This window comes from Hemitrygon akajei, chromosome 29, assembly GCF_048418815.1.
Source record: "Hemitrygon akajei chromosome 29, sHemAka1.3, whole genome shotgun sequence".
Classification (NCBI taxonomy): domain Eukaryota; kingdom Metazoa; phylum Chordata; class Chondrichthyes; order Myliobatiformes; family Dasyatidae; genus Hemitrygon; species Hemitrygon akajei.
This window is the reverse complement of record NC_133152.1, coordinates 21469584-21482197: the sequence shown is the minus strand read 5'-3', so window position 1 is coordinate 21482197 and position 12614 is coordinate 21469584. Positions and strand designations below refer to the sequence as shown.

At 41.6% G+C, this 12614-nt stretch overlaps 1 protein-coding gene across 3 annotated transcripts in view; it reads right to left on the bottom strand.

Annotated features, from left to right (window-relative positions):
- Positions 1-12343, bottom strand: part of ccdc30 (coiled-coil domain containing 30) — a 112032-nt gene extending 99689 nt beyond the window's left edge. For all 3 annotated transcript variants that reach the window (XM_073031810.1, XM_073031813.1, XM_073031811.1), the window contains exon 1: positions 12022-12343. In XM_073031810.1, the coding sequence (XP_072887911.1) occupies positions 12022-12039 (18 nt within the window). In that variant the 5' untranslated portion in view covers positions 12040-12343. The remainder of the gene's footprint in view (positions 1-12021) is intronic.
- Positions 12344-12614: the final 271 nt, after the last annotated feature.

Below are 12614 nucleotides of genomic sequence, written 5' to 3'. Positions count from 1 at the left end.
GAATTTCCAGCATAATTGTCAGATAAGCAAGTAAGAAGCCTGAAAAACATTAGCACTATGTTTTAAAAATACTGAATTTTCTTTTATATGCTTTGAAATATCTTAAGCTTGTGAACAGACGTAGATCATGGAAAAGTTGAAACATTTTAAAATCTACAAAAACCATCCTGTTCATGTCTCAGAAAAAAAGTTTGAAATCCTAGTCCAATTACAATCTTCTCAGCTACTCCCTCAATTTGAACCCTTTTGGTACATTATAGATAATAGAATTAGGGGTAGGCTATTCAACATCTCATAGCAATTCCACTATTCATTAAGATCTTGGCTGATTATCTGATCCAAGCAACACTTTCCAACACTAACCCCAGATGTCTTAATATTAAAAAGAAAGCTAAAGAACTGTGCTCAATAATTAAGTATTTGCAGCATTGTTAGATGTCTCTCCTTCATTGGCTGCTCAATTGCTAGTCAAGTCAAATCAAGTTACTTTTATTGTCATTTCGACCATAACTGCTGGTACAGTACATAGTAAAAATGAGACGATGTTTTTTCAGGACCATGGTGTTACATGACACAGTACAAAAACTAGACTGAACTACATAAAAAACAACACAGAAAAAAACTACACTAGACTACAGACCTACCCAGACTGCATAAAGTGCACAAAATAGTGCAGGCATCACAATAAATAATAAACAAGACAATAGGGTAATATAATCACAGGACAAGACAAGGCTAACATAATGACCCTAATTCATAAATCCATTTTTCGCTATATCTACTATTTGGCCTAAATTTCAAGCCCTGGGTATGCATTTCATTCTTTCAGCTTGTTCTTTGCATTATTGCTCTTTCTATACACCATCTCACTCCCTCAGTTTAACCTTAAAAACTTGTAACACTTCCATCTGGAAGTAACTAATACCATTGTCTGTTTGATGTCTATTTTTGAATTCATATATTAAATGCTTAATGACTTTTAGAAGATTTCTAATTTGGGTATTGAGCTGACTATTCCATAAAAACTTTAAGAAATACAATCTGAAGAGACTCAGATTACTTTTATCAAACTTTACTACCAAAAGTAACTCTATAATGAATAAACCCACAGAATAATACTTACAGAAATGGTCAATGACACTGCCATATTCCAGTGCAGCTCCTGCAGCTATCCAAGGTATACTGTATCAGGCACCTTACACTTACAACTTCTTACTATGTGGCACAGTAAATATAACACTGGGATGGACCCAGAGTGTTACCATGGAGTAGCTCCATTCTACCCACACTGCAGTGGTAGGAGTGCTATTTGGACTAGTAGTAACATGCTCTTCTACACTATTGAATTCTAAACCCTATACCTGTACAATAGTAAACTTAATTGCAGATTAACCTTACATCAAAGCCAGGGTTAGAGCAGCATGGGGTATTCCTGAACAGTGAGTTTTAAATCCTGTAAATGAAGCACTAGCATTCTACATCCAGATCACGTTGATACTTTGCATTGTACAGCCAAAGACAATAGACAATAGACAACAGGTGCAGAAGTAGACCATTAGGCCCTTCGAGCCTGCACTGCCATTCTGAGATCATGGCTGATCATCTACTATCAATACCCGGTTCCTGCCTTGTCCCCATATCCCTTGATTCCCCTATCCATAAGATACCTATCTAGCTCATTCTTGAAAGCATCCAGAGAATTGGCCTCCACTGCCTTCAGAGGCAGTGCATTCCAGACCCCCACAACTCTCTGGGAGTAGTTTTTCCTTAACTCTGTCCTAAATGACCTACCCCTTATTCTCAAACCATGCCCTCTGGTACTGGACTCTCCCAGCATCTGGAACATATTTCCTGCCTCTATCCTGTCCAATCCCTTAATAATCTTACATGTTGCAATCAGATCCCCTCTCAATCTCCTTAATTCCAGCGTGTACAAGCCCAGTCTCTCTAACCTCTCTGCGTAAGACAGTCTGGACATCCCAGGAATAAACCTTGTGAATCTACGCTGCACTTCCTCTACAGCCAGGATGTCCTTCCTTAACCCTGGAGACCAAAATTGTACACAATACTCCAGGTGTGGTCTCATCAGGGCCCTGTACAAATGCAAAAGGATTTCCTTGCTCTTGTACTCAATTCCCTTTGTAATAAAGGCCAACATTCCATTAGCCTTCTTCACTGCCTGCTGCACTTGCTCATTCACCTTCAGTGACTGATGAACAAGGACTCCTAGATCTCTTTGTATTTCTCCCTTACCTAACTCTACACCGTTCAGATAATAATCTGCCTTCCTGTTCTTACTCCCAAAGTGGATAACCTCACACTTATTCACATTAAATGTCATCTGCCAAGTATCTGCCCACTCACTCAGCCTATCCAAGTCACCCTGAATTCTCCTAACATCCTCATCACATGTCACACTGCCACCTAGCTTAGTATCATCAGCAAACTTGCTGATGTTATTCTCAATGCCTTCATCTAAATCATTGATGTAAATTGTAAACAGCTGCGGTCCCAATACCGAGCCCTGTGGCACCCCACTAGTCACCACCTGCCATTCTGAGAAACACCCATTCACCGCTACCCTTTGCTTTCTATCTGTCAACCAGACTGCATTTCCATAGCATTAAAAATAAGTTGTAAAAGATGGAAAAGTGAGGCAAAGGACAAGAGATTTCTGAATCCCAGTTGTCAATTAAATATTGCAAAAAACTACAGCTTTAGAGTAGATCAGTATTCTCCTCAACATTTCATAATTCTCTACAAAGCTTAGGCTTATTACAACTTTAAGTATGTTACCATGCATCCTCAGAACTTTGGGGTCCACTCTCTCGGCCGAAAACATCGTCTGTTTACTCTTTTCCATAGATGCTGCCTGGCCTTCTGAGTTCCTCCAGTATTTTGTGTGTGTTACAAGAACAAAATGTTGGTGTTCCTCTTTTAACCGAAGATGGCCAAAGTCATCTGAACACCGAACACTGTTTCAAACAAGAGAAAATCTGCAGATGCTGGAAATCCAAGCAACACACACAAAATGCTAGAGGGACTCGGCAGGCCAAGCAGCATCAGTGGAAAAGAGAACAGTCAAGGTTTTGGGCTGAGACTTTTTTTTGTCTTCCATACAAATGAAAATGGCTCCTCTGCATTTTTCCATTTACAGAACATTGTTTCCTCTCTTACTCTGCTAAATCCAGGTGGTGTCCTGCTCTATATAGGACTCAATGCCTCAGCTAGATTATTAATACTAAACAAAGACAAAAAGACTTGTACATATTGCTTTCTTTGCAATTTCAGTATGTTCTAAACTGTATCTAAAGTGTCTCTGAAGTGCAGACCATAAGGATTGCTCTGGTTCATCTCTATCTCCTCCAAGTGTAAAATAGGTTTGGGCAATAAACAATTGCCTTGCCAACAATTACAGCAACATACCATAACAAAAGGATCGACTCTAATGCAGTAAAGCATTTTAACATAACAAGCTCCCGCAGACGGCTTCGAGATAAATCACCAAATAATCTTTTTAATTGATCAAGAAACTAGAAACTACACCTGAAGTCTAAAAACCAGCCAACAGTACAATTCTTAAATAAAGACAAAAAACCTTGGGAAAGTCTCAACATGAGGAGCAGCAACTATGGAAAGAGAAACACTTAGCACTTAAGGTCCAAGATACTTCATCGGAGTTGGGAAAGTGAGAAAAAAGATATTATAAATAGCAGAAAAGACAGAGAAAATGGAAGGGTTGAACAGGGGAGCTTATTTCATAAAATAAGACAGGATGATTAAAAATGTTAGTTAAGCTCAGGATCAGTATCTTTGTGCATAATGTGTTGTTTATGCACAGGTTATGCACAGCAGATCAGAAAATACAAAAAAAATTGGGAAAAGGAGAAAGGAAAAAGTCAAGCCAAAATAAAGGTAGACAAACATGCCCAGTTCTAATACATGCAGAAAGAAAATATTAGTCAACTATTTGGAGAGTTTGATACTGAGTCCTGCAGGTTGCAGTGACCAGACAACAGATGAGGTGTTGCTCCTCAAGTTTGCATTTTGTGAGAGCTGGCCATTTTTGCCTGCTAGCATTTTGTCTGAAAATGTCCTCTCCCCTCCCAACACCCCCCACCCCCACCACTGTATTATTTTCTTTTGTTTAGTCTGGTCTGCTGGGTTATTACTATTAACACAAATAATGAATTTTAATTACTGGCTCTTTAGTTAACATGTTTCAGGGGAAAGAAAATTGGTATACAATGTACACTACTAGAGAGGTAATAATGGGTACAATTTGACATCTTAAGTGTAACAAATGTATTGTTAACCATAATTGCTTTATCATACTGCCACAAGCACTAATAAGTCACTCAAATGGAGCCTCAGAAGCCGCAAGAAATTTTTAAAAAGTGCAAAGCACAGAAAACCAACAAAACATTTACAGAGAATCCCCACAATCTAACAAATTGCAGTATTCAAGCACATTGACACACCTTTTTGATTGGGACACCAGGACAGAACCCCAGCCATGAAAGAGTTGCAAATCCTTAGACAAGTTAGAACATGCCAATTAAAATAGCTAAAGAGCATATATCGATTTCTTAGCATACTATACAACAGGAACATGAGACGAGCATGCTCAAACGTGGGTTAATATTTTATGTGATTCAAGATACATTTACAAATTTCCCGAGAAAAGGATTGTATGAACATTCCCTTCAAAGTAAAAAGAAAGATCAGATTCCAAATTCATTTGTTAAAGGAACCGTATCATCCACATACCGTAGAGATGTGTGGTGGAGTGAATATACTGGTTGTATCACAGCATGGTGTGGAAACACTAATGTCCTTAAATGGATAATCCTACAAAAAGTAGTGGATATGGCCCAGTCCATCATGGGTAAAGCCCCCCACCACCATTGAGCACACCTGCATAGAGCACTCTTGCAGGAGGACCCCCACCACCCAAGCCATGCTCTCTTCTCGTTGCTGCCATCAGGAAGAAAGTACAGGACTCACACCACCAGGTTCAGCAAATTATCACCACTCAACTATCATGTTCTTGGAACTAGTGGGATTAACTTCACTCGCCCCATCACTGAACTGTTCCCACAACCTACAGATTCACTTTCAAAGACTCTTCATCTCGTGTTCTAGATACTTATTGCTTCTTTATTTACTATTTCTTTTTCTTTTGTGTTTGCACAGCTTGTCTTTTGCAGATTGGCTGTCCATCCTGCTGCGTGTGGTCTTTCATTGATTCTATTATGGTTCTTGGATTTACTAAGTATGTCCAAAAGAAAATGAATCTTGGGGTTGTTTATGGTGACATATATGCACTTCGATGATAAATTTACTTTGAACAGAAGCTACCAGTCATTTGAAGATCAGAGATAATATTTTAAAATTACATTGCAGCAAATAAGTCAGTATTCCTCCAAGGAAGAAGCCTCTAACACTAATGAGAGAAAGCCACGTTTTTAATGGAAGGGAACTTTAAGTCTGACGGCAAAAATAAACCAAGATAGATTCCTTCTCTGTTGCAGTTTTCACCCACCATGGCAACTTGAGAAGTGAGCTATTGTCACCTAGCTATTGTCAACCTCCAGTCTATAAGGTCTGGAAGTTGAATTTCTAGTTGTATTGTAACACCTCGCACCTGACTGCTTTATCATTATTACCATGCAAAGAACGGAAACACTAATACCGCAATAAGATCTGAAATGGTAGATTAGATTTGTCTGCTGCAGTCTCTAGAATGGAACTTTAAAAAGTTGACACAGGATTTCATAAATAGTCAATCTAGATATTGAGCACTCTTTTAACGATTGTTTACATCATGCTTTAGCCATATACTCTAAGATAGTACTTTGAGACAATTACCTCAGTCAAATTTGTTTTGTTTCTAATGCAAAGCGGATAGGGAAACTTTCACTGATGTCCAACCAATATACAAAACTGCACATGTATTTATGCCACAAAGGCATGTTACATTGAAAGAGGTCAATGAGTTTGTTATGTCTTTGAGGGTGTATGACTGGCCCATCCAAACACTTTCATCCTCGAATTATTTTATGCCGCCTTGTGTTTAATATCCAGTTCAATTCCCTCATGCCATTGCCTTTGGTCAATGACATTGAAATATCTATCTTTTTTGGGTTCAAGGATAATTTCTAGCTCAGATTTCTTTCATTTTCTCTCAGCTACTCTTCATAACCTCTTGTGCTCGCAGACAGAATTGTTTAACCATGACGATATTTTACTAAGTAATTTTTTTAAACCATAAGTAGGGCCACTATGTTTAATATGGTTGTCAAGTTGTTGTTGAAAGAATCAACCATTTCATTTACTGAGCAGTTTAAGATAGTCATCAGGAATCATATCAGGTGCAATTCCACACCCTCCTCACACACATTCCTCTAGAAATTTACATCTTGTGTCTCTGTAGATGCATTTACAGTCTCCAGATAAAGCAGAAAAGAGTTCTGCCTGACATACTACAAGATCAACAGCACTACGTATTTGTTGTTCGGGTTCTTTATTACAAGGAAGAGGTAGCACCACTCTGCTTCTCCTTAACTTTACCTTCCACCCAAGTTCCTGGTAAAAATCAAACTGCTATAGATGTGTGGTGGAGAGAATATCGACTGCTTTCATTCCAGCCTTGTATGGAAACACCAATGCCCGTGAATGGAAAATCCTTCAAAAAGTAGTGGATAGGGCTCAGTCCATCACAGGTACAGCCCTCCCAACCATTGAGCACATTTACATGAAACACTGTCACAGGAAAGCAACATCCATTATCAGGAGCCCCACCACCGAAGACATGCTCTCTTCTCAATACTGCCATCAGGAAAAAGGTACAGAGCCTCAGGACTTGCACCATCAGGTTTAGGAACAGTTACTACCCCTCAAACATCACTCTCTTGAACCAAATGGCATAACTTCACTTGCCCCATCAGTGAAATGTTCCCACAATCCCACAACCTATGGACTCACTTTCAAGGACTCTTCATCTCATGTTCATGATATTTATTGCTTATGTAATACCCTGGTTAAGAGTTCTACTGCTTTGCTGTGAGGTATTTTATTTTGGCAGTTTTCTGTAAAAGCAGTGTATCTTGCTGATAAGAATGTTTTGGGTTGACTGAAGATAAGGAGCTATGTTGTCCAACTTAGGAAGGTTGTGTCAGCCAATTGTAACTTTCTGCCCACTGGAAGATTCAGGAGAGCTGAAGGGAATCACATTTATGAAGGGCAGTCATCTAGTTTGGGGTCTTTTGGTGGGAGCTGCGGAGTGGGGCACAAGGGAAGATGCCGCAGAATAACATTGGAAGGAAAGTCCCTGTTGCAAGAAGTGCTTTGTGTAAATGAATCGCTCCAAGGAGGCAGGGCCAATACTGTACTCATGAGGGAGCAAGCTCATTCAAGATGGTCTTCAAGGGAAGAACAGAATGTGGCAGATGCTTTCACATAGACCATGGGTCAAGCGTGTGAGTAAAGACAACTCCAGAAATGAGATCCAATGTTTATGTGCACATTGGACTGGTTAAACTGTAACATGCCCTTTTCTTTTTCTTTTCTTTTTCTGTAAGTGTTTATGTTAAAATTGAACATTTGTTAGATATTCTTTCTTTATAATTTTATGTTGGTATATGATCTGTCATTTCTGGGCTACTGATAAAAGTGTATGGGCAGTATTTACACAGCATTTGCTACAACTTATGTTCCTTAACTGGAACATCCTAACTTTCCTGTTTGCTTGAACCCCAAATCAGACCGACCCTAGACGTATATTGTTAATGAAAGATGGCCTTCGCACTGCTGAGTCACATGGCTGTTAGCAGAGTTAGCTAATGAGCCAAGTTTGTTTATGAGCCCCAGTGACAGGATTTATTTGCAATGTATTATTATTTCTTCTTTTTATATTTGCACAGTTTGTTCTCTTCTGCCCTGTGGTTGAATGCCCTACTTGGATGATCTTTCATTGATTCTGATATAGTTATTCTATAGATTTGTTGAGTATGCCCCACAAGAAAATGCATCTCAGTGTTGTATATGGTGATATATAGGTACTCAGATAATAAAATTTGCTTTGAACGTTGAAGCTCCTGGGACCTGATAGACATCAGGAAATTGCTACTGAGACAGTTGGGCGCTTGATTTTCATTTTCCAACATCCCCTATACTGTATTTGGAGAAGGTTCCATTTGATTGAAAAGTAACAAATGTAAATCTTATTCAAAAAGGGAGATAAGAATATGAAACTCCAAGCAAGTTAGCTGAGATTTGTTATAGGTGTTATGTACCCCGTAACTGGGTGTCTTACCAGCAAAGATAGAAGTGTCCGTTGGAGTCTGGTGATTTTATTTTCAACAATATATATTTTAAAAAATATACAAAATAATATCAATGCAAATATACGTTAGCAATACTAAACCTATAAGTGCGGGTATAATAATAATCACTAATGAAACAAGCTGTATCGTTGTCTAGGGGATAATGAATTGTCAGTTGGAAATAGAAAGTTCAGTTCAGTTCATGCAGGCTGTGGGGGGGGAGAGAGAGAGAGAGAGAGGGGGAGAGGGGGAGAGGGAGAGGGGGGGGAGAGGGGGGGAGAGGGAGAGGGGGGGAGAGGGAGAGGGGGGGGAGAGGGAGAGGGGGGGAGAGGGAGAGGGGGGGGAGAGGGAGAGGGGGGGGAGAGGGAGAGGGGGGGAGAGGGAGAGGGGGGGAGAGGGAGAGGGGGGGGAGAGGGAGAGGGGGGGGGAGAGGGAGAGGGGGGGGAGAGGGAGAGGGGGGAGAGGGAGAGGGAGAGGGAGAGGGAGAGGGAGAGGGAGAGGGAGAGGGAGAGGGAGAGGGAGAGGGAGAGGGAGAGGGAGAGGGAGAGGGAGAGGGAGAGGGAGAGGGAGAGGGAGAGGGAGAGAGAGAGAGAGAGAGAGAAACGGGTGAACAGTAACAGCTATTATCTTGCCAACCTTCCTTTACGATTTTGATCCGTCGATGCGTTGTTGTTGTGGCCATTCACGTATGACCCCTCCATCCTTTAACTAGACCGTTCTTCCGTGGTGGACTCGTCACCGAGGCAAGGGTGGACACACACACAAGCCCCCACCGGTCTCGCTACAAAACACTGTGAGTTAAAATTTACCGACCCTTCGTTCGGTCTCCGATCTCCCACCCTGTCTTGTGGGGGTTCTGATGCTCACTAGCGTTTCTCCTGGTGCGTCTGAGGGGTGTTACCCCAGACCTCACTTTTATCCCCACTCACGGGGTCTCAGGTGTCAATCAGGTTGGGATGATGTAACCCATCAAACCAGCCCACTCTGGTTGCCCCCTGAGGGGTTTCAATGAATAGAACAGTACCAAGTAAACAATCCTTCTCCACAAGACAATAGCAGTAAATCAATGGCTTTTGTCAGTAGGAGACGTTCCACCTTAGCTGTGTCTCTCTCTCATTAACTTTCAGGAGCTGTTATCAATAACAACTGCCCTGGCAGCTTTCCTTTGTCTCTCTCACTTCCTTGATAACAGCATCGAAATAGTAGCGATTTGCGATTCTCCAAAAGGGGGGGGGGGGGTCATGGGCAACTCTGCACCCTTCTGCCCATCAGAGTTGTTCATCCTTCGTAACATAGGGAACATGTTTGAAGCAAACATTGAGGATCATTCAGTAAAGTTTGAGGTCATGACCAATTTATTAAATTTCTTTGAAGAAGAAACATTTGCACTGAAAGTACAGTAAGATTTCTAGAAGGCTTTGATGTGGTTCCTTATCAAAAGTTATTGTAGAAAGAAAAGTTTACTGTGTAGGCTGCAAATACATAGAACCTTGGCTGGTTAATAGGAAACAGAGTAATTATGAATAGATTTGTTTCTGAATGGCAAGGTGCAAAAAGGTGTAGCACAAAGATTGATGTTAAATTCTCACCTTTTACAAAGTATATAAACAACTTGGATGACAGCAAGACAAGAAATATGAATGCTAAATTTGCTGGTAAGATAATAAGGTGTAGAAAATGTAATACAATGCAAACCAATGTGGGAATGTACAATTTTGGCAGGTAAAATGAGAAAGAAAAACACATTTTCTAAATGTCAATCAATGCTAATGGAACATTCCCTGAATTTAGGGAATGTTGTAAAATTAAAACCAATGCCCCAACTGCCGCTGTAATCATTTCTAAGAGAAAAATACTTTTTCAACCAACACTGTCACACAGAGTCAAACTGTTATGCAGCACACCATACATGTTCCATTATTCTAAGATCACTGGAACCTTTTATCAGCACAGATCATTGGTTGAAAGCATTAACTCTGCTTCTCACTCCACAGATGCTGCCTTACTATCATTTCCGGCATTTTTTTTGTTTTCAATTAGCAGCATGCCTTGACGTCTCTATGCCCAATGTTGTGAAGAATGAGTTTGGCCATTTCATCCGAATTCTGCTGACTTTGATCTCAGAATGATCTACATAGAATGTCCTACAGACCCTACAAGGAAATAGATAAGGGTCCCGTGTATGGTTCCCAGAGCAGACTGAGAGTTATTTAGCAGAATGGTTCTTTAACAGAACATTCAAACAAGCACCAATGCCTTGGAGACACAAAAGAACGATGAAGAATCTTGACTGAAATGTTAAATGTTCTCCATTGATGCCCGATTTGCTGAGTGCTGAGTTCCTCCAGCTCAGGTTGGTGAAGCACCAACACTTTGGCTGCTGGCAAAAAGCATTCTTTTCAGTTCGTCCAGCTCAGGTCCCAGAGGCATTGCACACTACACACAAAGCTGGCTGTGGCAGGGGTGAGACTGTCATCTGTCCCTTACTAAACCGTGGGTTAATGAAGAGATACTAGAAAAAGAGTGGTCTTTATCAAAGTTTATCCAAAGGAGCTAGTTAACACAGGACTGTATATTATAAGGATTGCCTCTATGGTTGCCTACTGGGGTAAGCATCAAGTTCTACTGGAAGATAATTCATTCAATGAAGGATTCCTAGGAGTCGATTGGTGAAACAGATAAAGGGCAAGAGAAGGGGGAATCTGATAGGAGAAGACAGAAGACCATGGAAGAAAGGGGAGGGAGGTGATGAGTAGGTAAGAAGGGGAGGTGTGGGAGGGAAACAGAAATTGGGAATGGTGAATGTGAAAAAGGGGGCATCACATCCCTCTGGTGCTCCTCCCCTTCCCTTACTTCCATGGTCTTCTGTCCTCTTATCAGATTCCCCCTTCTCCAGCCCTTTATCTCCTTCACCAATTGGCCCCACCTTGTTCTGACTTCCCCCTTCCTTTCGGGTCCTGATGTAGGGTCTCAGCCTGAGATGCCCACCGTTTACTCTTTCCCACAGATGCTGCCTGGTCTGCTGAGTTCTTCCAGCATTTTGTGTGTTGCTTCCTGACAAAGAATGATAGCTAGAACCAGTCGAGGTGGTTTGAGTATCTCAGAAACTGCTAATTTCCTAGGATTTTCAAGCACAAGTCTCGAAAGTTTACAGAGAATGGTGTGGGGAAAAAAAAACAATTTAAAAACTTCCAATGAGCAGCAGTTCTGTGGGCAAAAACATTTCGTCAATGAGCGAGATCAGAGGAGCCTGACCAGACTGGTTCCAGCTGACAGGCAAGCGACAGTAATTCAAATCACCGCGCGTTACAACAGTGGCGAGCAAATGAGCATCTTCGAACGCACAGCACGTCGTACCTGGAAGTGGATGGGCTACAGCAACAGAAGACCACGAACATACACTCAGAGGCCACTTTATTAGGCACAGGAGGTATCTAATAAAGTGGTCATTGAGTGTATGTCTCTGCTATAAGGAAGGGGTAAGTAAATCAAATACCCATTCGTTATTCATTTATCACAATTCGTGCATGCATGGTTACTAAGTGAAAATAAATTGGGTTCAGTTGGCCTTTACCGTCAAACTACCCGCCAATGTGTAGATTCGGAGCTGTAGGCACCGAGGAATCCCATATTTTGTGAACCATGAGGGCACAACACTTGAAAGAGTGAATTGAAATTGCGTTTTAATGTTTACCTCCCCACTGCCCTCCATCTTCCACCCTTCACGCTCAGCAGGTTCCTTCGATTACTCCTGCTCCTGCACCTGTCAGACCGTGTCCCGACCTCATGATGCCGCCGCCACACCGGCTGATGCTCCGCCGGCCTCCGAGCCCCTTTCTCGCTACGTTCACGACAACAGCGAGGATGGAGAATTTGGGCCAGGGCTGCTTAACGACGCTGTTTCCGAGTTAAACATTGAAGGGGACCCCCGCTGTGTTGGATGCAGCGCTGACAGTCCCTCCACCCGAGACGTGTCAACATCCACGGCGGCCCCACCTTCCCAGCGCAGCGCGGCCCCGTTACCAGGCAGCTGGCACAGCCCACCTGAATAGTCCAGGGGAGGGCATTTATCAGATGTCTTCCAAATGTTGTCAGTTCGCACCAGTCTCACATTACCATCAAGCTCTGAGTCTGAACAACTATTAAAATAATTCCTGATTTTAATTGTCAATTAAATATCTTGCAACTTGCAAAATATATCGTGAATTAATTTAAGTACCCCCTCTACCGACGGCAATGAAATTAACCGGCAGTTGTCCGAGTAGAAAACAATTCCGGGTTGACAAA